This window comes from Lagopus leucura, unplaced genomic scaffold, assembly GCF_019238085.1.
Source record: "Lagopus leucura isolate 7727_CA_CO unplaced genomic scaffold, USGS_WTPT01 Super-Scaffold_100062, whole genome shotgun sequence".
Classification (NCBI taxonomy): Eukaryota; Metazoa; Chordata; class Aves; order Galliformes; family Phasianidae; genus Lagopus; species Lagopus leucura.
The window spans coordinates 460,181-486,203 of record NW_024962307.1 but is presented as its reverse complement, the minus strand read 5'-3'; the positions used below and the strand labels follow the sequence as shown (position 1 = coordinate 486,203).

At 41.7% G+C, this 26,023-nt stretch overlaps 1 protein-coding gene across 3 annotated transcripts in view; it reads right to left on the bottom strand.

Moving 5' to 3' along the window:
* DOCK5 (dedicator of cytokinesis 5) overlaps positions 1 to 26,023 on the bottom strand; it is a 70,113-nt gene that overhangs the window by 10,505 nt on the left and 33,585 nt on the right. The window contains exons 19-50 of one of the 3 annotated variants that reach the window (XM_042886768.1): positions 25,729 to 25,826; positions 25,240 to 25,329; positions 25,000 to 25,100; positions 23,437 to 23,571; positions 22,951 to 23,062; positions 21,801 to 21,871; positions 20,787 to 20,893; positions 20,224 to 20,360; positions 19,470 to 19,565; positions 18,489 to 18,587; positions 18,299 to 18,397; positions 15,897 to 15,991; positions 15,332 to 15,410; positions 14,708 to 14,808; positions 14,540 to 14,598; positions 13,862 to 14,016; positions 12,374 to 12,459; positions 11,592 to 11,748; positions 10,906 to 10,946; positions 10,704 to 10,794; positions 9,972 to 10,091; positions 9,203 to 9,292; positions 8,317 to 8,421; positions 7,506 to 7,647; positions 5,120 to 5,201; positions 4,837 to 4,921; positions 4,021 to 4,107; positions 3,715 to 3,891; positions 1,935 to 2,018; positions 1,075 to 1,212; positions 808 to 974; positions 144 to 321 (exon numbers count right to left, since the gene is read on the bottom strand). In XM_042886768.1, the coding sequence (XP_042742702.1) occupies positions 144 to 321; positions 808 to 974; positions 1,075 to 1,212; positions 1,935 to 2,018; positions 3,715 to 3,891; positions 4,021 to 4,107; positions 4,837 to 4,921; positions 5,120 to 5,201; positions 7,506 to 7,647; positions 8,317 to 8,421; positions 9,203 to 9,292; positions 9,972 to 10,091; positions 10,704 to 10,794; positions 10,906 to 10,946; positions 11,592 to 11,748; positions 12,374 to 12,459; positions 13,862 to 14,016; positions 14,540 to 14,598; positions 14,708 to 14,808; positions 15,332 to 15,410; positions 15,897 to 15,991; positions 18,299 to 18,397; positions 18,489 to 18,587; positions 19,470 to 19,565; positions 20,224 to 20,360; positions 20,787 to 20,893; positions 21,801 to 21,871; positions 22,951 to 23,062; positions 23,437 to 23,571; positions 25,000 to 25,100; positions 25,240 to 25,329; positions 25,729 to 25,826 (3,464 nt within the window). Of the gene's footprint in view, positions 1 to 143; positions 329 to 807; positions 975 to 1,074; positions 1,213 to 1,934; positions 2,019 to 3,714; positions 3,892 to 4,020; positions 4,108 to 4,836; positions 4,922 to 5,119; positions 5,202 to 7,505; positions 7,648 to 8,316; positions 8,422 to 9,202; positions 9,293 to 9,971; positions 10,092 to 10,703; positions 10,795 to 10,905; positions 10,947 to 11,591; positions 11,749 to 12,373; positions 12,460 to 13,861; positions 14,017 to 14,539; positions 14,599 to 14,707; positions 14,809 to 15,331; positions 15,411 to 15,896; positions 15,992 to 18,298; positions 18,398 to 18,488; positions 18,588 to 19,469; positions 19,566 to 20,223; positions 20,361 to 20,786; positions 20,894 to 21,800; positions 21,872 to 22,950; positions 23,063 to 23,436; positions 23,572 to 24,999; positions 25,101 to 25,239; positions 25,330 to 25,728; positions 25,827 to 26,023 lie in introns of those variants that run through there. The other 2 variants (XM_042886770.1, XM_042886769.1) reach the window with 2 other exon arrangements.

The following is a 26,023-nucleotide window of genomic DNA, read 5'->3' as shown; positions in this document are numbered from 1 at the left end:
AATTACTCAGATGACCAAACTTTTGGTATTTGAACCCCTCCCATTATTTAATGAAGTTCCCAATGACAAACATGGCTGAAATGGAAACACAAATCTCCTGCTGGGATTTTATTACTGCTATTCTTCTCTTGTTGTTGCATTACCATTTTGGAAGTCAGTTCCATTTCTGGCTCCTTCTCCACAATAACTTGGGACTTGCTGATACTCCATTCCTTCCGCTTCAGTTTGCAAATCCTGTTATCACCATCTTCTTTCATGGGCAGTTCTTCAGCTCTGGAAGCTGTTGATATTCTTCTCTCCAAGAGAGGCTCCAGAATAGATCTTCAGCCCAAAGGAGTAAAAAAACACAAAATATTACTCCATCATCAGACATTCCATGTGCTGTCAAAAAGCCATTCTCTCTTATTTTGCAGAACAGATTACCACAAAAAAACTGAACTAGGACCACGGAATTTTCAGCAAAATTTGTTCTCCTCAGTTGCTTGAGCAATTTTGAGTTTTATTCTTCTTTTAAAGGCAGAGTGCAATCCACTGGCAGAGGGAGCCAGACAGGCATTTTATGATTAAACCTGCCATTCATTTTAAGAGTAACTAATTCATAGAACGACAGAATGGCCTGGGTTGGAAGGGACCCCAACGATCACCAAGTTCCAGCTCCCAGCCACAGGCAGAGCCACCAACCTCCAGATCTGCTACTAGAGCAGGTTTTTCTAATTACAAAATTAGAAGTTAGACAAATCTCACCTTCTGAAAGAAACAAACCCACTCTGGCAAAGGCATCTCCCTGCACAAAGGCTGACTACTCACCCATCTGAACCTGGCCTGGAGGAAGTGCTATCAGATGACGTGGAAGATGTAGAGACCACAGAAGAGGCCACAGATGTGACAGAGAGCCGTCTCAGCGTGGAAGACATGATGTAGGGCAACACGACAGAGCCTGACCTGCTTGGTTTCCTTTCAGTCAGGGAGGGAGGCTGCAGAGAAACACATCCACGACAAATCACACAAGGCGAACTCAGAAGCTGTATGGGCAGAGTTGTGTTTCTTCGAGGCAAAACATCAGACTGTGCTTACCAAAGTTATTACACCGTACTGCTTCTCCACCTTCTTCTTCAGCTCTTTGAAGCAGGCTGTCAGTCTGTCGTGCAGAGGCTTCAGCTGCTCTGTCAGCTTCTCGCCATGGATTCTTATTCCCTCTGCTAACAATGGCATCTGAGAGCAGGAACAACATAGGGAAATGAAAGGGCAAATCTGATCTCCTGCTCCAGCAAGAAATCTTCTATGCATGTCACACAGATACAAGCAAAGGACTTGAATCAGTATGTTTTAAGTTTGCACAGGAGAAAAAAGTAGTCAAAGTACACAGTTACTGACTCATAACTTGTGATACTACAATAACCTGACAGTCTATTTAGTTGTGTGTGTGTATTACCAAGAAATGTGAACCCCATCTACACCAATGGTTCCCTCTTCCATACTCAGATCCCATATTCTGCTTTGGAAAATAAGGCACGTTAAACATTCAGGCATCACAACTCAGCTTCCAGAGCTGTGTGAGTGTGAAGCAGCTTTAACTGCACCCTGCTGTAACAGAGGTACACACAAATTGGTCTGTGGGGCCATTTACAGATCTGCAAATTTAGGGCAATTTTTCACTGCTATGCAGATGAAAACAGACAACTTTCAATGGTCAGACTGAGAAAACATTAGGCCTAATGACTTCAGGAAAAGTTAAAAAAAAAATGCTTTGTAAGTTTACATGAAACATCCTAGGCCACAGTTTTAGAATATAACTGCTCTTAAAATCAAAATCAATTCTACACATACAGAGATTGCTCTCAGAGTATCTAGTTGCATTTTCTCCCTCCAAAAACGAAGCTGGAAAAACACCTGCACTCATACATAGTGCATCTCTATCTTTGCCAACGTGGTACCTGTAGAGCAATCAATTGCTTAAGCAGTTCAATTTTATCTTGATCTTCAGGATGCTCTTGAAGATATTTCTCTGTGAAAAAGGCCTGAAACAAAGGGAGAAGATGATTTAGACATGATGCTGTTTGCAGAGCCAGCTCTTCAATGAAGATTTCATTGTACTGTCAGTGAAAATCGTAAGTTACAAAACTCCCCTCTGCTGGTATTGGCTTGAATAATCAAAGCTATATTACTTATCACCCAAACACGAGCAGCAGAATCAGCCTCAGTGTGTGTAAATAACTGGAGTCTCAGGAAAGTGAACAGGACAGTGTTCCCGATGGATTCCTTGAGATCTAGCATTTAAGTCCCAATGTACAACACTTCACATGGGATTTGCTACGAAGAGTCAGTAGAAATAAGACTGCAGAGATGCTGACTCGTAGTTCAGCACTCTTAGTCCACACTTCCCATGCATCTACCTTCAGACCAACAGAATCTGGCAATGGTTTAAAAGCTGAACAAACACATATAGACTTCCCTCAACTGAAATCTTAAAACTGTGCCAACTCACACTATGTGCTGCAGAGCATCGCCCTGAAATGTATCACAGTTCCCAGTCAGAAGAATTTCATTTTTCTTTTCCTAGATAAAATCCCTAATAATTTTTCACTTGGTTTCAAAACACTCTCTCTGGTCTATTTCAGCCTTTGCATGCATTTCTAAGTTCTGCACTCCATTAACTGGACTGCATGCACAAGTGTTTGCAGGGCTAGAGGTAGGATTCGGCGTAGGATGTCAAGAGGAGGTGAGCCATGAAGGATGGCTGGGTAAGTCCCAATGGATTTTTCTTGAAAGTGTTTAATTATTGCAAGAAGGCACATGTTAAAAATGCAGACTTTGGGTTTTGGCTACAAAGAAACAATTAAAACTTAAGTTTTTAGCCGCCCACAAAAGCCGAATGTTCTGCAGTGATCTCCAGTTGAAATAGGAAAATGTGAACCAGAAATGAGTATTTCCAGATGTGGTTACAGATACTTTGTGCTTCCTAGTTTTAGCTGCTTTCCCACTTTTGTAATTCTAAACTTTATGTCAACCTTAATTCACGAAATGGGAGGATTCAGGGCCAAATTCACCACTGGTGAAGCATGCAGCTCCAGTTATACCCCAGATATTTCAGACCCTCTCCTATTCAACTTTTTCACTTCATTTTGTGTGACTGCAACACGTTTGAGAAGAATTAAACATCTTTTAACACCGTCCATTCAGTGCAGTGAAATAAGCAATGCATTTCTTGCTTGGGAGATCATAGCTAAATATTGGGAATAAACAGCTTAAGTTAACATCACAGAAGGAAGGAACACACACCATGTCAACTGAATAACTGAATAAACATGGATGAGAAACATTCCCTCTCTTTTTTTCTTCTTTTCCCCCCTGAAATACCTGCTCTTTTCTGCAACGCTGTAATGAGAGATGATTTGCTGGGCAGAAAAATCTTCACTTACATTTCCATTCTGTATTAATGGAGAAATGTTAGCTATTTGGCTTCTGTTTCTTGCACTGCCAAGCACCTCACCAGGCTCCCACAAGGCAGTGCCACATTGTTACCACCAATATAAATATGGCCTCAAAGAGGAGGACTACTCTGCAGCAGTACACACCACTGAAACTTAACACTGAAACACCCAACACTACATCCGAGTAACTGCTGAAAACTCCACCTAGATGTCCCATGCTTCAATCCAGACCTCCAACTGACTGAGGAAGTCAAACTGAGCTACCAATAAATGTGGAAAAGACCTTTTCGTAGTTGGTGTATCCCCCCATGACCGCCGGGTCCACAATCCCATTGAGGAGCATGGAGAGAGGATGCACAGGAAGGCTCCGGTCCCAGACGTGCTGTTGGACAATGTTGCTGATTTTCTCATTGGTGAGTTCCATTGTTTCTATGGCGTTCTCCAATGGGCTGATCTCTTCCTGGGAGAAAGCAGAAGACAAATGACTGGTGTGCCCTGCCACTGGTGGAACAGCCAGTCCTGAGTGTGGCAAGACTTCATCCCACGAAAGATCACAGAGGGTGAAAAACAATCTACGTGCAGAACTCACCGTTGAAACCTGTCTGACTTCAAACCACTTGAGGATGCCTGGAAATGAATATGCTGTCGTGTAGGTTGTCCTTTCTATCCACATAGTCTAGAAGGAAAAAATTACAAGACGTAAAGAAAACATTGGTCTTGCAATTCAATCCTCTTCTGCACTACAGCATGGAACGTGGGCTTCCAGCACTAAGCTGGCAAGATTTACACATTCATTTTCACTGACTGGGGTTTTGGCAACAAATGATATCAACACAGGCAGCAGAAGGCAGTTGTCTTCCACATAAACCACTACTAGAGGCACGATTATGGTACATTTAGCCAGAGCTGCATGTAATATGCCCAACCACTGCATGTGAGCCACAGAATGCCTCACAGACAGCAAGGAAATACGCTATTAAACTACACTCTCCACTGCACATCTAAAAAGTTGGCCTGAAGTTGATTCTTCATAGTCAAATGTTGGCCTCGTTAAGGACAGCTACATCACCCACAGGCAATAGCAGGCACCAGCAGACACCAGACCACACTCTGTACAATGTTATGGTTAAAAAACACAGTATTTGTGGATCCTACATCAAGGATTTGAGCACAGGTACAGAATACCTCAGTATATCACATTATCTTTGCATAAAGATCGCAACCAACGTGAACTGTAACCCTTTGCTCCTCCTACACCTTAACAGCCAAACTCTATTGCCACAGGTGAAAGAAAAATGGTTAGAGTGCTGTTCCAAACGCCGCTGGCAGAATAAGCAAATGCACAAAGCAGTTCACATATAGCACGGACAACTGAGGCAGCCTGTACTAAAACTGAAGGACTCACAGCAAATTCGTTCTCTGGGTCCTTTTCTCCTTTTCTGAATGGCCGTGAGTGTGTGAACTGCTGTACCTCGTTTGCTCTGTAGTAGCTACAAAGAAGCAGAGACAATAGTGAGTTTTCTCACCACCCATCTTCCTCGCACCACCGTTCTCCTGTTGCCCTCAAAAATAATTAAGTTTAGACTGGAACAGGATATGAGTTTACAAGAGACAAAAATACACTTCATCTTGTGACTGCACTGAGAAAAATACAGAGGATATGTTGAGAGAAAAGGAAAAGAAATTACTTTAAGATCTGCTCAGGAACAGGTTTGTCTTTGTAAGTAGGTGGCAGGTTCATCACAGGCTTCACTATAAAGCACTGCACATCTGAGATGCTACAGTTAAGGATGAAAAACTACAAATTCTTTTGGGAAAAGAGAAAGGGGGAGAAAAGTGTCCTTTCCGTTTTCATCAAACGTCAGATTTCTCAATAATTCCCTGTGCTCTTGTCATGTTTGAAGAGAAATACTTGGTGTTGATCAACAATAACAGAACTCATATTGCTTGTTGTGGTCAGTATGCTACCCATGAACTAAAAGTTCTGAAAAAGATAAGGGCTAAATGAATGCTTCCAGCAAGCTAAATTCCCCTGGTGAAATGCATGGGAAGCCTGGGTGCTAAAGATTTCTATCTTAAGGACAGGAGAACAGGACTGTGTATAAGGTCCTGTAATGCATGCATCCATCTCTTCCCTCTACCTGCCCAATTATTCCAGGACAGTGAAAATGCTGCCCACGCAATTTCTAGATCAATAGAGCTACTTGTTTTTAACCAATGAACACCTATGCCATCCTCATCTTCTACATCTGTAAACCTTAACAGAAATTCAAGACAAATTAGTAACAGAATCCCCAAGCACAATGTCATTCCTGCAATATTCAGTTTTTAGGACTGCACTGAAGGCTTTATGTAAGTGAAAATCTGTATGGAAAAGTGAAGTACAGACAGTTTGGCTCACATTAACAGACCATTTCTGCCAATCCTACTCTGAAGAGGCAATGTTTTACTGGTGGGTTGGGCAGCTCCTTACATCCTTTATTCCACCACGGATATTTCTATACGGTATTCTAAAAGCGAAGGCAAGGTCATTTTGCCCGCTTTGCAGAGCCAGCTGGATATTTGCCAAGCCTGACCAAAACCACACAGCTACAGTTGATCAAGCACTGAGTCCAAGCTAATATACTCCTTCTCTCAGGAGAGCTTATTAGCTTGGGCTTTATGCCATTGCTGAGCATTCTATACAGCTTCTAGCTCCAGACTGGTGGAAGAGTGGCCAGTTTGTGAGGGTAGGCATTCCCTGAGATGGTGAACAGCTTAATTAGCTCCAGTACACTGTTATGAAACAACCAAAGGAAGCACAGGGCATTATATCATACAAGTGCAAGGGAATAGATTTCAAGCAAAAGTTAAAAAGAGCCCGAGACCAAGGAAGTTTCCAGCATAAAACCAAACAAACATGAAATTAAAACAAACTATGGAACCTTCAAGCCCTGCCTAATATAACAGTGATTTGGGCACTCAAACCTCTCATCTTTTCAGATGGTGTTTGTAAGAGTCCGAGAAGAACCTGTACCACATCCAAGCTATGCAGCTGCTCCCCTTTATGATGGGGCCATGCCAAAGACCCGGAACCAAACACCCCCAAACTTTCAGGAGAGTTCAGATCTGGATCCAAATCTTGCAGTTCAGGTTCATCTCGAGCCAAAACCATTAGAACAAACACAAACAGATGCAAAGGAAGTAGCTGAAACAAAGTAGCAACAGAGAAGGCATTTTTTGATACCAAGTTTGGCCTTGAATGAATTTTAATTTCCTATGTGGATTGAGTGCTTGGCAGGCTTAGTGCAAGGGAAGCATCTGGTATCACTGCTTGAGTTGCGCGTTTGTACACAGAGTTTTAAGGCCAAAGCAGACCAAAGCAGTTTCTTTAGCCTGGCCTGTACAACACAGGCCAGAAGCCTAGCAGCTTGGTGTTCACTAACATGTGTCTTCCAGGAGCATATCTGACACAGACTAAAAGTTACAAACAGAAGAGTTTGAAGCGTCTTCACTCAATTGCACTTGGGCAAGCTCAGAAGAGAAACAAGATCTTATGCCCAGCAGCATTCTGTTCAACCAGCACAAAGGAATAAGAAAAAGGAGGGCTGCTCACCCAACAGCTTTCATCAGAATAAAGAAATCATTTCATGTTTCCTACAAAGCAATTTATAGGAGGAAAAAAAAACCAAACAGGCATTTCATAAAAGCTTGTGAACTGCAAGCAAGAAGACAGCATACCTCCCTCCTCCCACCTTCACTGCCTGTAATTTATGTCTTCCACCTGGACGCACCAAGTGGATCACACACACAGCAGTCAGCACTGCCTGCTTGAGAGATGGGTACAAGAAATCCTTCCCTGCAACATGCAAAGCTCTCACTCCAACAGCAACTCATTTAATTCTCACAGTACCAAGTCATCTCCTGTCTAAGGTGAGCACTGCAGTTTTGGATCATCTTATTTTCATGCACGGTGTCTGCTCCAAGGTTCTCCTGGAATAGCAAATCCCTCGCTTACTGATCTGTTGTTTAGTAATTCTATACTTCCAGGAAGGAGACAGATGTGTGTCAAAGCATTTTAGAACCAAAAGATACACTGTTTAGGAGAAGATTTGATCTCCTCTCCTGGAGGAGCAGTGCTGGTCATCTTCTCAGCGCTAGGAAACTGGGTGAGGAGCTTCAGGTTGAAGTCTTCCCTCCGTTCATACTCCTTGCCACGGTAGATAAAAATTTTGTTCTGTGGACAGCAGAAAAAAAAACACTCAGAATTAACATCAAAAGCACTGAGAAAGAGCTTTCCAAACACGCATCAAGAGGTGACAGAGGTTTAGATGAAAGACTTTCTCCTAGCTTAACAGTAGAAACATATGAAATGTAAATGTTCCCTGATTTTAAGTAACAGTTGGGAAAATGTTCTAGTATGCTGCACCCTGCCCATCTGACTCACTTTGGCTGGGTTCTCCTGTTACAGTTAGCACACATCCAGCAGTGCTCAGCAGCAATCTCAAACAGGAAGCATCTCTGCATTTTAATTCTTCTGCGTGGGACCACACTCTCACTAATGTGCTTGAGCAATGCAACGAGCCCTGTCCTTAAAACAAAGTTCAGACTAAAAAGAGATGGGCAAGCTCTTTACAAGCTGCATTTTCTAACAGCAACAATAATTCTGAAGTAGCTTATAGGATACTAATACCAAAGGTAGACTCTGTTTAAGCTCGTATGTCAACACAATCAGACTCTAACTTGTCTTTTTTTCTATGCTGAACACTTCTGAAATACTTCAGGGGTTCCTATCTCTCAGTAGCATTCAAAGGACAAAAAGAGTTTGGCATCTGAATCCCCCTGGGGGAGTTCTGGATTTTAGGGTACCCACAACTCCAGATGTTGAGTACTGAACAACTCTTACCCGGAGGAAAGAGGGGAAACCCTGACCGTAGTATCCAACTGCAAAGTACTCTGGTTGAGGTCTCATTGCCTTCATAATGTTTTCATAAAAAGTAGCTCGTTTTTTCTGAAAAAGAAAAGTCAGCATTTTCACTCTGGAGAGCTCAGTGACATTGGCAGGCTGCAGCTCGCATTCCCAGTGACAAGAGCTGATCTACCAGCTCTCCCCTACAGAACACTTCCTACCATTTCTTTTTTCCTTACAGACAATATTTATCCATTTACTTGGTTAAATATTTGGTCTGCCTGGGCCAGAATCAACTCCATCTCCTGGTCTGCAGAACAATGCCATGTTTTTTGGGATTCCAGAAGGATACTTGGAATCTTTCACCAGTGCAACACAAATTAAAAGTAAACATATTCCAAAGCTGAGCAGACACAAATGGTGACAAATGTCAGAGAACTGGCAGAAATAATATCGGGCAGATGATTCTCATATGAAAAGACATAAAGACCATCTGGTTACATTCTTAGCAATTAGAAAAAGTCATTCAGAACCAAGGCCATTCTATAGGCCTGCGCTGATGCACAGCAATTTTACAGCAGGATTGAGAAGGCAATGAATTTATGGAGCCTGATAACACGCTATGCAAACGTTAGCTTATTTGATTAACATTAAGGATGCTAAACATCTTCACACAATATTGTCATGCTAATTGTAAGGTCAAAACCACATACTGTTAAAGACAGAAAACATTCAAGAAAACATTCTTCTAAAACACCCTATGGTTTTGGAAAGGTCAATATGTTAGTTTGCTCTTAACATAATTCTATCTGGGCTTATCTTGCTCAATGATATTAATTTAAGCAATTAGCAGCCTGCAAAAAATAGAGAGAAAAGTCCTTACCAAGACATTACTGAGTCCCTCGTAATCGAAAACCTTGTTTTCATACATGTCAGCCAACTCTTTGCTTAGCTGAATGGCTTTTTCCCACATCTCCAAGAAAGATGAAGGGAGGGAAGTAAGGGAAGAAGAGCACAAAGAAAAGATTCAGTTAAAAGCATTCACCACCACAGGCAGGTCACACAAAAATTCAGCTGATTTTAATGCACGCAGCAGTTTAATGCACTGCCAATGTTCTCTTCGACTCCACGTTGTACATTTTTTGCAATGATTGCCATAGTCACAGCTTTTCACATTTGTCAATCAGTAAATTAGAGAAGCCCATGTGTTCTCCTCCTGCACTGCATTATCCCATTCACCAGGCTTCCCTGGGTCTGTCTCATGTAGACTTCATAGAACCATCCACCCAAAAGGCAACTGACACAAGTTTGCTATCAGCCAGATAAACCACATTTATTGCAATGCAAAAACAAAACCAAAAAACAGCCACCATACCAGTAACAAAAGCCATCAGCCAGGAAAAGAAAGGAAAATACCTGTGTTTTTCTCATCTAGACAGTATTGAGAATAGGACTAATTTTACAGATCTTCAACTAACAAGGGAACAGGACTGAAACATGTCAAACAGGTTTGCTGCTCATGTTAAAGCCTGGTTTGTTTAAAAGCCAGGCCTTAATCATCACGGCTTGTTATTCCCATTGAAAACAACTTCTGGCAGCTATTTTCACCAATCTAAGCACCAGTGAACCCCAAGAACACCACAGAAACTCACCTTGCCCCTGTCAAAGAAGGAGATAATTTCTTGGTAGAGCTTCTCCTTCAGTTCCTGTTGTGAGTAGACGTAGTAGCTGTCCCTCTGCAGCAGATGAGGGACACATGGCTTCTCAGACCACTAGCATAGAGGAAAACAGGCAAAGCTGAAAGAACTGGAATATATGCAGGTGAATAAATCTTCACATTGGACACACTAACCTACTGCATGGATGCACTCACGACAAACCAGGCATCAATGCTAAGAGAGGACAAGAAAGTTCTGCAATGATGTTAAGTCCCAATATATCTGCAAAAAGTGTGAGATTGTGGCTTAAGGTCCCAGACTGAGACACTAAATGAACTTGTCTGCTCTTTTACTTCACATCTTCCATAGATTAACTGAAGTTGACTTAAATCCGAATTGCAGTGACATGCTAATGCACTTACACTGTTCACATAGAAGTGGAAGAAACAGTACCTTGACATCGGCATTTCCACACAGTTCTCTCTACAGTTTACTGTACACCAAACACATGCAATAGATCGATGCTAATAATATTTTTGCATTTAGCTGCTACGCAATTTGCAACATTAGGCAGCTCCTTAGCAACCAGTGGAACCTAACTTATGCAAAGTCTCTTCAAGAACAAATAGAAGAAGGAAAAAAAAGTGTGCATTCTTTATTCTGCATGCACTTCCTCTAAAACCCATCCTCTGATAAGGGAAACTAAAAATGCCTTCAGTGCATTACCTGGAGCAGCTCTGCATGGAGGAGGAGGGTGTTTGCGGCCTCAGTGAAGTTCTCACAGTCCGTGTGCAGATCCCGGAGTTTATACAGGTATCTGAATGAATGAAAAGCAATTGTTACCTTATGTGATGGACTGCTTTGTAAGTGTGATCAAAAACAAGGAAGTAAAGGCTTCTGTGCAGGTCTATGGAAGGAGTCAGCCTACCTGATATAAATGTCCTCTCGTTTCTTCTCTTTGTAAAAATTCTGCCAAAAAGTAGAGAAAGAAACAGTCCAACTGATGTAAACCACCATGGATCTGCATAATCATTGCTAGACAAGTAACTTATGGATCAATCTCAGATTTCAAAGATGTTTGCTATCACTTTGCCCACTAAGAGGTATATATGCCTCAAATCCCCGACATAAGATGGAGCTAAAAAAGGGGCTAAGGGAAAAACAGAAAGCAACTTGTCCAAAGGTACACAATTATTCTTCACAGTGGAGCAGGGAATTAAGTTCACATCTCCCAAGCTATCAGCTAGTCATTCTTCCTGCCTGTATTTCAGGGCCTCAGGTTACCATATAAGCAAGGCTCAGACACATGATTTGCTTTTGGATTATATACCTATGTTTTATAGCTGCCAATAGATGGTAGCCTGATTTGGACCCATAATTACCCAAAAGGAACAGAGAATATTATTTAAAATCCTACAAAAATTATTTTAGTGGCCTCTTACTTGATGGCTTTCTTCCTAGAGACCAACAAAGAAATTACTCTTCCAGTGAATTACTCTGCATGGCAAACTGAGGTCACCGAATTCATACTGCAGCACCCAATCCACCCCAGGACCACAACACAAAAGCCAGGTCACTAAAGCTGCACCCCACCCAAACCCAGCCTTCCCATACCAGCACGTTGACAGTGCAGCTCATGCGGTTCTCCTTGCTTTCATCATGCATGATTGTTCTGTAGTCCAGCAGGTTCTCCAACAAGCTGCTGACCAGCCAAGCAAACTTTTCTCCAGAAGCAGAGAGATATTTATGCTTCCGACAGTGCTCCAGGAGGCTGCAGACAAAATCCAATGAGATGAAAGGCAACATGTCCAGGTCAGATATCCAAACTGGACAGGTCAAAGCTCATCTTGTCAAGCTCTACTCTTGGTGCTTCAAGGCCCTGACTGGGTTAGCTCTGAGCCTGGGTGGACTGACCCCAGGGTGCCACTGGCCTTCCTGGCCACAAGGAAGTCAACCTGTTGTCCACTGGGACACCCAGGCCCTTTTCCCCATCGAGTTCCTCTCCAGCAGCTCGGCCCCTGACCTGTACTGATGCACACAGTTATTCCTCCCCAGGTAAGACTCTACACTTGCTCACGTTGAACCTCAGCAGCTTTGTCTCTGCCCAACTCTCTAGTCTGTCCTGGTCTTGCTGAATGATGGTGTGTCAGTCACTCTTTCCAGTTTTGCATCATCAGCAAACCTGCTGAGGGTGGACTCCATCCCTTCATGCAGGTCGTTGATGCGGATGTTGAACGAGATCCAACCCAGCACCAACTCCTGGGGAACACCACTCGTTACAGGCTTCCAACTGGACTAGGAGCCACTGATTACATTAAAGTTTCTGTTTCTTTGCTTTAAGAAAATAGCCAGCTACACTGTAAACAAAGAGCCTCCATCTTCACTATAAAACTTACAGTTTCTCCAGCAAAATTTTGTACTGTTCATCCCCTCGGCCACCCTCGACTTCCTGGTCCAGTCTGGTTATTAACTCGTTTTCAAACTGAAAAGGCAAAATAAACCTGTTAAGTGGACAGCAGCTCCATAAGGCATGATCAGCAATGCTTGTGGCTGGTGCTCTGAACTACCATTATGCACTGGTTTTACAAGCCAAGCTAGAGAATGCTTTCACTGTTAACCAGAACAAAAATGCAAAGACAAGGATCGAGCAGGGAGATACGAGTTCTCCCCTTCTCATCCCACAAACACTGGAAACTGATGCTCTGGGTAGTGCCTTCCCTTCTCCCTCATCAAACAGCAGTTCATTTTGCCACGAAGGAAAAGTAACTTTAATGACCAGCTATAGATGATAATGATGATTCACTCACCCTAAAGAAACTGCTCTACTACCACCAGTTAAGGGCCAGTCACCAACCTCTGATAAACATAAAAGTTGTGACTGCTAATTGAAGCAACTTCTTATGCAACAAGAACAAGCCATGAAGATACACTCTGCTACATAAAGCAAGTCAAGTACATAGCTTTAGCTATAAGTCAATTACTGAGGTATAAAACATTCCTGTTCCAAAACATGAAGAATATCACAAATTTTATATACAGAAAATCCATGCCAAATAACCAGTTTCCTTCTACTGATTCCAAAAACCCCTGAGACCCTGGGGCCAACCATGCCAAACACTGATGACCTCAAGGGAAGAAAGATCCCAACACACACAGTGAAGCTGGGGTCTGCACTGGACAGAGTTTGGTGCTCAGGGAGATGCACATCACATCTGACAACAATCTGAAATGCCAAGGTGGCTGCCTCTTGGATGGATGTCTCCTATCCATCTCCAGGGAGAAGTCTGTCTACAGCATAACTAGAGGGACCCCCGTCTGCCAGCTGAGACGTTAAGGTCTGATATCCCCAGAGGAAAAATGGAAGAAAAAGACCTTTGAAACTGCAGAGATAAGTTAACTTTAGTCCTAAAGAGAAGACCCTCTTTTTCTTCCTTTCTGTCTGGTGCTTTCTCAGTAGCAACAAAAGGGAACTTCCAGAGGAATTAGCACAGGGTTGGAACTCAGAGAAGTCCTGTTCCCTGCTCTGTCCTTTGACTTGCACAGCCTCAAGCAAAAGCAAATTGTGTCTGTGCTCTGTGTAACTGTTCCCCATTTCATAATGAGAGAAACAGCACTCACAACCCTTCCCATCTGCAAATACAGAAAGATACTAAAACAGAGGAGTTTATTAACTATTAAAGACATGCAAGGTAAAACCACTTAATAATTACTTCCAAAGTGTGTAGCACAATGTTTGTGTGTTTGGTGGTTTGGTTTTGTTTTTGTTTTTTTTTTGTAGTTTTGTTTTCTTCTGGTTTTGTTCAGTTTTGTTCAAATATTCTCTTCTCCTTCTTGCCCAATGCACACTGTAGAACATTTGCCCTTAACATATGGGGCTCCCTTACCATATGAAAGTTTCTATTCCCACTGAAGTTGTACTCGCACTGCATCATATCAAAGAAGATGGGAATGGTAGCTTTCCGCAGCTCAGGCTCTGGGACCAAAGTTACCTCCAGGATTGGCCCCACCATTGCTGGAATAAACTTTATTTTGTGGGGACCTGCAAGAAAGGTGATGTCAGATACATCCTAATGGAACATGGTTGCTTGAAGTCATGTGATGCATGGATGTTCAAATGTGCAAAGCATTACTCAAATAAAATAAATACCATAAAACTGACATTTCGATTAGAAGGCATTTTTGTTGGTAATATTTTGTCATTCATGTGCTGCAGCTCCAACTCCAACACTCAAAAACAGTCCAAAAAAAGAGAACAGAACTGAATTGCATGAATAATGCGTATCACAAGGCTCCCTGGGAAATTCTCCTCTTGCATTCATATGGTAGAACTTCCTTTGTTATATTTTAAGGAATGTCTTGAAGATCATCTCATCAGCGGACGCCAGAAAGGATCAGCTTTTGAAGGTCATTCAGTGAAAAAGGAAAAGGAACTTTGTCGTTTTGAACAGCTGGACTTAGATGTATTTCCCCACATTAAATACAAAAAGCTTATATGAAGAAATAAGCTATAAGAAATCCAGCTTAACAGCTTGAATAAAGATAATTCCTTAGATGGAACTCACCCAGATTATACCACATATCCCTTATTTTGAAGCCAATTTCTTTCCTCATGTCCCCATACCTAGAAAGAAGCAGAAGAAAAAGATGAAGGCCTATTTATTGAAGTTACCTCTGCAAAGCTGATGCCTTAAAAATAAAAAGGTCTGGCAACTTTTTAAGTGTAAACTCACTTCTTGATAATTTTGCTGCGCTTGGCTTGTGAGAAGGTCTCCAGCTGGAGGGATTCGTGAGTGAGAAAGGCCACTGCCAAATGGAAATAGTTATTCCAGAGCTGTGGAAGAGAAACAAGTCCAAAATAGGAGAAGGCAAAGGAAAAACAGCAAACAAAACAACAGAGACACACAGGTCCAAATGCTGTGGATCTCACAGTTAACGAGGAAGGTTACCAACAAATAAGTGCAGTAGCACAGATGAGTCTGTCTTGGCCAACATAGAATCTTAGGTTGAAAGAGACCCCAAGGACCCCATATAGCAACTTGAAATCTACCACCCCTTTTACCTTGGACTTTCCAGCCTAAGGAAGTGACAGTAAGTTACATCCCATAGTATTTTAACCAGTCAAGCACAATTCAGCTTTAGCCAACAGACCACACAGCTTGACCTTATAAATCCTATAGCAGTTGCATTGGTTTGTGCTCACTGCTGCACTAACCACTGCTCTGTAATTCAGAATGCAGTGACTCAGTTGACTCTACAGACATTTTCCACTGGCAGCAGTGGGATTTGCTTGCTCTCCATGCCCCTCAGGAAACACTGATGTCCAAAAGAAAATCAAGAAACAATGGAACTGTTACCTGGAGTTCAAAATTTGTTTGATCCAGGAAGAAGCGGTTGAGCACAGAGGTAAACTGGTTCACTGCCCGAAGGAAAACCCTGAAAGAGGTAAAAATATCAAAGAAAAGGTGACTTTTGGAGGAAAAAAAAAAAAAAGTAATGCTGTATTCTGGGTTTACATGTCTCCTAAAGGTAAGCTCAGTTGAAAAGAGCACATGTCTCCAAATGAGATTTGGGAAGAAATTCTTTTGCTGTAAAGAGACACTGAGGAGAAGCTATTCCTCTGTTTCTAAGCTCGGCTGGAGGCAGATGAAGAAACAAAACACATTTTAGCTCAGTCTGTATGAATGCAGTGCTGTTCCAGATGATTCCTCCTCCAGAGCTCAGCCTACCCTCAACACTGATGCATTCAAATAATTTGTCACCTCCAAGTCCTCCTCCACACTGCAGCCCTATGACAAACTTCGTATCACAGGACAGAAATGAATCTGGATTTGCAGGCCAGCACACTGAATCTGTGAGCATGGAACCACCCTCCTTTCAGAAGGAAGACGACTCCAAAGTTAAAATGGCAGCACTGCATACCTGCTCTGCATCATATTCATGACCATCCAGTCAGACGCATAGACGTTTTTTCCAATCAAGTCCTTAAACATAATGAATGTTTCCATCAGGAAGTCCTGTTGGAAAAATAAAAAGCACAGGTTGAAATGAGAAGCCTTTTTATTTGCACAGAAGTATAGGGAAATGTAAGCATTTGCAACTGCAGTGATTAACTACTGCATTGATTACCTATCTATACACTGTACCTCCTAAGAAGGATCTCTCATTGCAGGAATATATTCCAATAACTAAATTATTTCTGACATCTCATCCATTCCATTGCAGAAGGAGATCAGGTTCTGTGGAATTATTCCTGTTTAATTAAATCTACCTTTACTGTTCCAAATTAAGCCATGCTGTAATGAGTTCTGGTGCACAAGATGGATTGAAAAGCAAAACCAATGTTTGAGCACTTGTATCCAGAAGCCTGAATAACAGCAGCACAGCAGCCCTATGCAGTACCTTCTATAAAGATGGAAACCCAGAACATATTTTTTGTTTCTCCAACCACGTCTTATTTTAGAAATGCTGTTACAAAGAGGTAATTAGCAGAGCTTCAGATGCATGGTTTAGCATATTATCATAGTAAAGATACACTCTGCACAAGTGTCAATCTGCCCCCAACAATGTCAGCACACCTGAAGTCCTTGACAAGGCAAGGATAAGGAAAAAGGAGAAAGACAAGATGAGTGAAAGGAGATATATGTATCAATAATATTGATCTCTCTGTATTGTGGTCCCTACAGACAAAAATGCTAACTGTGGGAATTTAAATAGATTCTGCTCTCTGCAAAGACAGATCAGCATTCAAAAACAGAGGGACACAAAGGTCACACAAGAAATCACCACCTTGCAAAGAACACCACCCAAAAAAAAATCATTCTGTGAGGTTGAACAGCTTGCTCTGTAGAATTGGCAAGCAATTTGGATGTGATGAGAGAAATGGGCATTTGGTGCTGCCTCAGTGAAAACCCTCCAGGCGTTATTAAATCAGAGCTTGACTGAAAGGTTTGGGCTTGTCCAGGGGCACCTTGAGGATATGAATTAACTTATTTGTGTTAAACCAACCAAGTCATGATGCTACGCCAGGGCTGAAAAGAAACAAAGCATGTAAAAATCAACAGTAAGCAACAGAAAGCAAGAGAAACAATTACTGCAATACCAAAAATAATGCAACTTTGTATTGGCATTAACAACTCGCACATCATCACAAATGGAGACTTGCTTCTGTAGAATTCTGAGATTCAGGAATTGTAAGTTGGTATTTTGGATCAATACCTCTTTAAATTATATTCAGGCAGCTTTAATAATTACATAAATTCCCTCTCCTGATATGTCTCTGTGCAGAAGCTGTACATAAACACACAGAAACATACAAGAAATACTCCATTTCAAGCAGAAGATGCAGAGCTAAAAGGGCATAACAAGATGCACCTTGATTTCTGTTTTCTAATGAACCCTTCATAAAATATATTTGCAAAATATATTAAAAGCAGCTCTAAAACTAGATGCTGAATGCTCCTATTGACTGTCAGCCCCGTGGGCACAGAAGTGACAGAAATGTGCATGTCCTGTAGGTGGCTATGTTGCTCAACAGATTGCAAGCAATTCCAGCTGCATAGGGAACCAAAGCATCACCTTCCCATCCAAAATGAATTACAGGCCTTTTTGTGTGGGTTTTGATGTATCTTTTACAGGAAGAACACAACTCCTGGCTCCTTCCCAGGCAGTATTTCAATAAGCAAGCACCTTAAGTTGCAAAATTAGGAGCACAAAGACACGTTGTGCTATGGAGACTTGAATAAATCCTGCTTTTGGTTCTGACTTTTCCTAGAGCAGTTTGCTGACAAGCCTAGTCAGAACAGCTGGTTCTAAAGTCCTCAAAAACCAAAACTCCCCCCCAAAATCAAAGCCTGATGTGCCCCCTGGTTTTATACTGAAAGTCTCTGAGAAGATGAATTGTACAGAGATGTAACAGGGAGAGAACTACTTCCACTGCCATCCACTAAAGCAAGACAAAGCATTCTGGTTTAAATTAGAATTCAGTTTTAGGGTTTTAGCTATTATCCCATAGGACTTCATTAACAGAAGGCCTCCTGGTTTTCAGAAATTAATGCAGATATATTTTGAAAATTGCTGTCTTTTCTTTAGATGCACTTGAAAGCTTTCTAGTCTCTTAATTAAGCTGGGAGGTGGGATGAACCAGAAAGAAGTAGATAAAGAAACAATCAAAAAGACACAGTGAGAACATCTTCATTCTCTCCTTTGGTTCCTGACCTTTTACTTGCAGGGACCTGAAAAGTTATTAAACATGTTTTTATCAATGCTACCAATGCTAATATCTCAGACTTAAGTCTCAGCAACATCCATACCCATACCCATACCCAACTGCCCACGTCCAGCAGCGGTGATGTGAAAATATCCCCACTGGTTGTAGCTCCAGGAACACAGAAGTCATTGCTGATGAATGCATTCTCATCACTCTACAATGAATACAGTAACTTGAAATGACCTTTCAGAAGGAGAAAATAATTCCTCATGGACTAAGCTAATCCCTTAGCCAAGCTGACTTACAATAATGTCCTGCCTGGTTTTGAAAGTATTGATGTAATGGCTGTAATGGTAGTCATCCATCTGCCTCAGGATGGCTGTCATGCAGGCCACAAAAATACCCTAGAATATAAAAAACCAAAACATTTGATTATTTTTCTGTATTAAGCCCCGAAGCTCAAAGTGCAGCATGTGGCTCCAGGGTTCCACCCAGTCAAATATCACTAGGCCCAATGCTGCACATATAGGTCTGTCCTGGCACTGTGTGTCTGGCTGCTTTCTCCTCTCCCTCATTCAGTTCAATTCCTAATTTTCAAGAATTAAGTCAGAATACAGCTTTCTTTTACACCCAGGGATCACAGTTTGCAAGAAAAACACATCCTCTAAACATCAGAATTAATATTTATGTATGTGTGTGTGTACATATATATGAATCACTACATTTTTAGTTGATCATATCCATCTGTAATTCCCACGGCTGACATGCTGGTAATAGCAACAACCTGAACTTAAACCTATGAAATGGCTATCTATGCTTGCCCTTCATCTTTCCATCTTTCTGCACACTTACACACAGTGCAAATCAGGACATAAAGCTTCCTACACTTTTAAGATGCAACACAATAATCACAATTCCTATTTAGAGATGCCAAATCCTTCAGCATTTAGTCCTTTTTAGCAAAGGTGGCAAAAGAGCATTTTCTTCTGAGCAGAGATTCCTCGTGTGTTAGAAAATGGGCTGAAACCAAATTCTCTGTGCATGGGGCCCAAAGGAACTCAGAATCACAGCCAACTGTGACTCAGCTAATCTGTGGCTGGAATGGAACCATCTGAGTTCCAGTACCCATCCACAGACAGCAAGCAGAAGCCATGCTGGAGCGGCACAGAAGCGCTGCAGGAAGTGACGATTTCACAAACCACCCTACACACCGAAACCTCCCAGGAGAATAAATTCCAATATTACAGAGGGGAATGTAGTAAACGAAGGAAGGAAAGGGCTCTCACAATGTGTGGAGACTGTCTGTTCATTCCTATCACCGTGCGGTTGATTCTCCTCAGTAGGCGTTCCATGATCTGCTGGATGTGCTTGGCTGTGGGCCCCTGGGGGTGTTCAAAAAGGAAAATCAGACTATTTACTACATATACTGTCCTATAGAGAGCTCCCTGACGTGGGAGGACTGCCCCAGCAGTGCTTAATTGCTATCCGAGGATGCAAAGAAGATGACTTACTACATAGCAACAGCTGATTTGAGTACTGTTGGTATAGACTTAGAGAAGAGGTAACAGCACAGCTCATCTGTTCCAGCTTCACTGGCTCATCCCAGCACAGCTGAACTGAACAATTTTATTTGACATTTGTCCCTTCATTTCAAGTTACTCTTTTCAAAGCAACTTAGAATTAATTCCCATGACTCATAGGGTGCATAACTGCATTCCCCCACTGAATGACCGTTGCTTCTATTCAGTGAGAAACCAAATACACAAATCAGTGGCTCTGTAATAATCCACCAAGCCACCAAAGTAACTGAGAACTGCATTTTGGTTCCTAGGAAGGAAAGAACTTTTCTTTGTACACAGCAATAACCACCAATTCAATCTCTGCATGACCTCTTTTTGGACACAGCTACTTTGTGTGAAGAGATTGAAAAAAAAATACAGAGCAACACAATAAAATTTCTATAAGCATTGGGGTTTTTTTGAGGAGTTAGGGAAAAGACAGAATTAACCTTAATTTGCACCCTTGAGAGATCATGCTCACCACATCTTTCCTATCCAGCACTTCCAAAATGCTGCTCAGTAGCTGTGAGCTGGCCTCGTGGTCGGGCTTGTTTGAGTTGTCATCCAACTGGCCGCTCAGCTGGTCTATCAGCAGAGGGAGAAGAGCATCTCTGCATTCTGAAAATGAAACACAGCACCATATCTTGTTGGTTCTTCAGCAGTCCATATAAACAAGTAGCACACTGCAGCTTTCTGCTCTTAACTTTAGCTCTGACACCAAAACATGCACTTTAATCCACTCTGACAGACTAAGAGAGACAAATAATCCATAATGGTTTGCGTTACACCAAACAGGTCACACTCTTCCTTGATTTTTAAACCAACATGCTCCATCAGGATCTCACCATAGTTAACATTGCATAAACACTGAACAACAAAAAGTTTCAAGTTCTGGAGCCACTAAGGCGAGGAATATTTCTGCAGATGGATTTAATTGTGGACTACTGCTGATGATTGATTTAAATGCATAAATGTGAAAGACATTTTTGTTTGCAAAGGTGCACAGCTCCACAAAGAAACCACTGACCTCCATTCACTACTCACCGGGCTGCTTAAACAGGTCGCTCTCAACAATCTTGGTCATGCAGTTCAGCTTCTGTCGAACCAACTGGTTGTCAGGAATACTTTGGATGAAGTTGCCGAAGAGGTTGCTAACATGCAAACCACAGAGCAAACAGAACATCAGCATTTTTCACCCAGCATGTTTCCATCCACACTTACACTGCCCTGCACGTGGGCAAGTTGAGCAGTTTTGCCCCTGTGCTGAATTGTTATTTTCTTATTAACTTGTTTTCTACAAACTTAGCAAAGCAATCAGTAGAACTGAACAGCACCCAAAAACTGCAGGCAAAAGGCTCTGAAAGTAAAGTTTGCAATAAACATGCCATAAAAGCTTGTAAATAGGAGGTACTGTACATCCTCCATTGCCAGGGTAAAATAATCACACAAAATGAAAGCAGAATTTTGCACTGCTGAAGCCTGAGACACTGCTAGGCACAATGGCACATCCTTCCAGATGCCCCTTTCATGACGAATGATGACTCATGTTAATCTTAGACTCCATTAAATTAAATTCCATGTACATTTGCTGTCTGTCTGCTGTTGAGAGCAAATTATCCATGTCAGAACAAGGAAGCATGAAAGGGAGGTTCCTGGTAAAGCTACGAACGCCAAAGAACAGAAGTCCACAGTGTTATGAATTTCTTGAAATAATACAATTTTTGTTTTGTTTTCTGACCAAGGTTGTGTCACACATTTCAGTCTGCTTCAGAAGCAATCATTAAGAATTGGAAACTTGCACATTTCCACACATGGCTCTCCAGTCCTTAAATTTTGGATTAGAACAAATTCTCAAAGCTCCTAAGAAAAAGCAGTTGAATGGTATAGACTGCTTTGAAGTAATCTGAGTTCCTCCAGAGCCCCTGGAAGGAGCTTCCTATGAAATCATGCACTACATGCATGAGCACATCATAATCAGAGCAGCTGTTTTTAGGAAAGTTTCTTATTTTTTTCCCCAACAGCTGAGTTGAGTTTGGAGGACAAATTTCATTTGCTTACCTGAGTTGAACAGGGTCAAAGACTAGTTTGACATCATTGATGATGCTTGGCAAATACTTTAAAGCTGCACCCTGCAAGAAAAAGAGAGACAGAAAGCACACATGGAAACTGAGATTGGGCAGTTCATTCTGGAAGGGTGTAAAGCCTCAACAGCAATGCCCATGACTCACGTGGCAAATCTAGTACTGTCAAGAGCAAATATGCAGACACCTGCAAAGATCTGGCTTGAGATCAAATCTATGCATCCAAAAAGCCTCCAGCAACTACACAACTGCAGCACAGAGTGGAAAAAGTGAAGGAGGAAGAATTCAGAGCCAAGTTGGTTGTTGTTTTTTTTTTTTTTGCAAACATCCTGCAGTTCCAGGGATTAAGCTCCTTCAGCACATCCACACACAGAGGAATATGTTAAACAGTTCCCACAATGGCTTTTATAGATTCTATAGCATCCAAGCACCTGGGTGCAACCGTAACCAAAGGCCTCTGGGTGATGCTCCATGGCTGCTGCCAGCAGGAACTCTGCTTATCATAAAATCAAAGCTGGACTTCAAATGACCCAAATACTCACTCGAAGTCTAGAATCAATCTTTCCTTTAAGCACAGAAAGGCATATAGTTAGAAGAACTGAAATAAACCATCTAGAGGACTCACTTTACCAATTTAGCCAGGCTTACTGCATGGTTGCTCTGCTCCTCCTTGGAGGCCAACACAAGGTACATAATCCAGTCCAGGCCATAAAAACAAGCAAATATACAACCTAAGATACTTTTAGGAACCATCTGCTTTTTCAGTACTTTCATTTCAGGATTATGTTCATTTCTGTAGTGGTGTAACATTTGCATCACCATCACTTGGCACTAGTGGTTGAAGAGCCTTTCATGCCATGCTATGTTACATCTTGGTTGTTAGCTTTCATCCTAACAGTTGCTGTAGTGTTTTCAGCAAGAAGCTCACATCTTTATTTGATAAACTTTATGGTTTAAATGCCTTTTTTCCTTTCACATTCAGCACTGCAACAGACATTCTGAAGATTCTGGTGTGATTCATCTGCCTGGGATTATGCACCTCAAAGCTTGACCCTTCTTCTGCCTTCCCCCAAATGTATCAGTTGATGTAATAAAAGGCATTAGCTCTTCCTGCAAATTATGCATACCTTAATCTTGACAGCCTCCTCTAAAGGACGGTCCATGAGGACATTGAAGGAGAAGAACAGCTTGCGTATTGCATCATTAAATTCATCACCATCTTCACTTTTCCCATAAAACCTATAAAAAACAGAAAGGAATATAGTTACACACGTAAATCTAGGCTAGCAGAGTCACAGCAGCTGAAATTATCATTTTACAGTTTGGAAGAACATCTTATAGTTATCTCTTCTGCAAAGACATGAGTGCAAAAATGGCATTTGGGATTCTGCAGTTACCATAGGAGTAACTTCCTGATGAAACCTGTAACAGAAAAGCTGCATTTCTCTAGTTGCCAATGCCTCAAAATCCACTTGGTTTCCAAGAATCAAGTCGCTCATTTCTGTCTTTAAATGAGTTTCAACAAAACTGAAGAGTATTCTCTCCAGTGATACTGACTGGAAGCACTGACTTCCATGAAGAGACACAGAGAAGATGGCAGTGACAAAGCTCACCTCAGGTACAATATTCTCGACTGAACGATGAATCGGAAGAGGTATTTCAAGGCTTTCAGAGCAGCAAACAGCAATTCTGTCTTGCTGGAGTCATCAGCATTTCCCACGTAACAGTTCAGCACTTTAGTGAGTTTCCTTTGGAGAATCAAAAAGGGGAATAAGTAAAGACAGAGTTAAATTTCTGTGCATGTTCAGCTTCGTTATTCCAGAGAGGACCTACATCTAATAATCCCAAAGCAGAAGCTATTCTTTACAGCTTATTTTCTTCTGAAGGTTTTGGCTTCCTTGGGTGCCACGTTTTTATGACCAGCTCCATGGATGAACCACGGCTGCCACGTCTACCTACAGATCCCAGTTGTTTTTTTTTCTTATTCCCTAAAATAAAGGAATCAGGGATTTGGAAAACCTATTTTAAAGTGGACTGACACCTTCTGCATGTGTCAGCTCTCTGCTACACAGAGCTCAAAGTGCTTCTCAAGCAACACTAAAGTTGCATAACACTTATTCACTATCCAGTCTCTCCTGAATTAAAGGATGGGAATCTTACAGTCCTTCAACCAAAATCCTCTTCATTAAACAACTCCCAGCACTCCAAGTGGTGTGTGAGCAATAGATAAGTATATGACAGCTTTTGCACTTGCTCTGCTTCCACACTACCAGCATCCAGCTTTGAAGTTCAAAAATGCAACTGCTGTGGGAAAACAAAATTACCCCCATCGTCCTCAACTGCATTTCTGAACGTGAAGCACTGCAAATTTGTTCTACATAAACGGCCACCTACTCGAGTTTTGATATATAGAGCATAACCTGTGTGTGTAAACCCTCGCCCACGACATCTGGCCCTTCTCTGAAGGCTGTGGCCACCACAACCTGCCTGCTGTTGGCAGACAGGTGGAGCAAACTTCACTTTAGTTCTGCTACCATCAACCACAACGTCAGCCATGCATGGTTCTGCTTCTGCTCTCCGTAACACCATTTAAACACACTACAAAGACTGCAGCCATATAGAGTATGTCAAACTTCCTCCTGCTCAAAGTACTTTGAAGGACCTGGGTGGATACCAGCAAGGCAAAGTAGTTCCAGCAGCAGCAGTACCTATTAGATCAGGCTTTTAATGAATTTATCCTCTTTGATCAATTCCCCCAGCCCCTGCAGTGACTTATAATGACATCTTCCATACAGACTGACTGCAAGAAGCCTGTTTTTGATAGGAAAGCAGGCTGATAAACACAAAGACCCTTTTGTAACACACACACACGCACAAAATAAAAATAAAGTGTGAGTACTTCAGGTCAAAAGACAGTCTGAATCACACACCCTTAATGCAGTTTGCCATGCCAGCAGCATCTTGTCCTTGCAGAAAAGAATTCTGACAACAGGAACTTTTAAGAAAGTAAAAAAGCTAACTGCAGGGTTTTTTAATTTCCTGGAAGCAGAATAACAGGACAAAAAACAATCATCTGGGGTCTATGCTGTTGTGACCACATTAGTTTAATTCACTGTCGGTATCAGAGAGATGCTGCCTGGAGGTCAGTCTGTAGGTTTGTGGTTACCAATACTTACACGTACGCAAGAGTTGCACTGAAGTGTTTGTAAATATAAGTTTCAAGTACAGGGTTGAAATGCTGGAATTTTATGTCTCCAATCAAAGAAATAATAAATACCTGCAAAAAAAAATTAAGGAGAGAGATGATACAGAGATGCACAATCTTCAACTAACTGCAACACAACTCAGTCTCCAATCATGTCATTGGTTTTTGTTGATTTCTTTTTCTAATAACATTGATGGAAAAAGTCACTCACCAGTGCATCAAACACAAGGAAGTCATAGGTTTCATTTTCTGACATTTCCATCATTATGTTGAAAAGTGCATCAAGAGTGTCTTGCAAAAACTAGAGGAATAAATAGTAAGAGTGTAAGAAAGGAGCACTGGAACACTGCACAGGAGTCTGTTCTTTTGGATCATGGTTCCCCTCCAGCCTAGCTCAGTTAAACTGTGAAGTCATACACAAAAGACCATTTTTAAAGGGATCTTATGTTCATTCCTTATGTTAATTCACATGCTGCTCATGATGATCATCCTATTCTCAGTTCTAAGAGCAAGAAGGATCTTTTCTTATCAGCTCTGATTGTCCTCACTTCATTTCTGCTCTACTGCTTTTTTAACCAGCCATTATGCTGCAGCTAGAACAACAATTATCCCTAGCCCACACAGGGAGCTTTTGGGTACAACACAGTGATAAACCTTCAAAGTATCTGCACAACAAGGAGACTCAAATCTCTATGTATACCTTTACAATTTCTCCTCCTTCCACCTCCATTAACTTCCTCAGGTTGTGGGCAATGTTCTGAGAGTTGGAACGCCAGTTCAACAAACCCAGCAGGTCAACTAGCAAGGACAGAACATCAGCAATTAGAAACAGATTACAACAACACAGCTGACTTAATGGCTGTAGAATAGTACAGAATAAGTACTAGAGGTTATTTTTAGAATCGGCTTACAAGGAAAAGTCACACCGTGTTGTGCAGAAAATTACCTCGATGTGGCTCTTTTGTCTTGGCAAGAAAGTCAGCTTTGCTATTAAT